This window comes from Gossypium raimondii, chromosome 2 (genome assembly GCF_025698545.1).
Source record: "Gossypium raimondii isolate GPD5lz chromosome 2, ASM2569854v1, whole genome shotgun sequence".
NCBI classification, from domain to species: Eukaryota; Viridiplantae; Streptophyta; class Magnoliopsida; order Malvales; family Malvaceae; genus Gossypium; species Gossypium raimondii.
This window is the reverse complement of record NC_068566.1, coordinates 15605019-15606348: the sequence shown is the minus strand read 5'-3', so window position 1 is coordinate 15606348 and position 1330 is coordinate 15605019. Positions and strand designations below refer to the sequence as shown.

General features: G+C 31.7%; 1 protein-coding gene across 1 annotated transcript; it reads right to left on the bottom strand.

The window, feature by feature from the left end:
• Positions 1-384: 384 nt before the first annotated feature.
• Positions 385-800, bottom strand: LOC105781143 (uncharacterized). Its single transcript, XM_052622221.1, has 2 exons — positions 627-800; positions 385-531 (listed from the first exon to the last, which is right to left on the bottom strand). Exons 1-2 carry the CDS (start codon positions 798-800, stop codon positions 385-387), a joined length of 321 nt encoding a protein of 106 aa, XP_052478181.1.
• Between the last annotated feature and the right edge of the window lie 530 nt (positions 801-1330).

Genomic DNA, 1330 nt, shown 5'->3' with positions numbered 1-1330 from the left:
CAACATAATTCGTTTATCCTTGTTGAGTAATAATTTTGGTGAGAAAAAGTATAGCAGACTAGCTTCTGGAACTTCCTCCGACATGCTATTAAGCACTTTAATTGCTTGAGGAATATCATATGGATCCATAATAGGAGTCAAAATAGATGTGGCTTGATTCATATTCTCAGTTGCATTGCATAATTTTTCTATTTGACTGGACAATTTTGCAACCCCTTCAATTTGCTTTGAGGATTCTTCCTTTTAGTTTTAAAATGTGAAGTTGATATCTCAGATGTTTTTCTTTTTTGACTGTTTCCATCAAGGTGAACATCATTTAAAATGTGAACATCATTTCTCACATTTTCTTCCTCATTCTCTTCAGGTATTTCATTGTCAACATCCTCAAAAAAAATGACTACGGAGTGTACTAGAAGAAGGTGCCCATGCTTTATCACCTGTTGCAACTATACCCCTGAACATTTGGTCCAACTTCCCTTCGAATTCAAGATCAATACTTGATGTTCTAAATTTTTGAGCTTCAGGCACAACCTACATATAAAATGATAGTTTAATAACAGTAATTGTCAATAACCTCATAAATAAGAAAAAAAATATTTAGAATTATTAATGTACCTCTAGCTTACTCTCCCACCAATCATCTGATGCATCAACGGTTCTTTTATAGGATTCCACCCTAGACCAGTATCTCTGCCTTTAAGTTTCTTCCAAGCCTTCCATTCTTTTTTTAGGGTATCCCACCTCTTTTTAAGTTGTCTTTGTGAATAAGCCTTGCTTGTTTCTTTCTCGAAGTTGGTCATTAGTTTCAACCATTTAGATTTGTGAAATGAGTACCAAGTCTATTGCCTTTCAATATCTCTTTAATACAAATATTATAAAATGTTTCTGTTAACCTCTTATCCTACATTTCCACATTGCTTTGACTTTTTCACCACTAAATTCAACCGCCGAAGTGCTCATATATTGTGTATACGAACATATCCGTTTCAGCCAGTAAAGCAATTAAGAAAATCAAATGTCACATAAGTATATTTTTTACATGTGTATCAAAATCAAGATAGGATCCTAAGATTTTTTTTCTCAATCAAAATCAACTTTCCAAGACTGGAATAATAACCAAGAAAGAGAACACAACTAATAATAGCATCAAACACAGTTAAAAAATTCAGGATGAGCAATATTTTATCAATTGTTTTTTACGTAATCATGAAATCTAAAATACCAAATCAATGACCCCATCTAATTTAATTATAACAAAATAATAAATTAAATAAAAATTAAAAATAGGATAAAATTAAAATGTTGACCTCTCCAACTTCTAGAATCTAGG

Excerpts from the sequence above, each read along its gene's own strand:
- LOC105781143 (XM_052622221.1), bottom strand. The coding sequence starts at position 800 with ATGACCAACTTCGAGAAAGAAACAAGCAAGGCTTATTCACAAAGACAA. Across the intron at positions 532-626 it reads ATCAGATGATTGGTGGGAGA|GTTGTGCCTGAAGCTCAAAA; the intron begins GTAAGCTAGAGG and ends TTTTATATGTAG.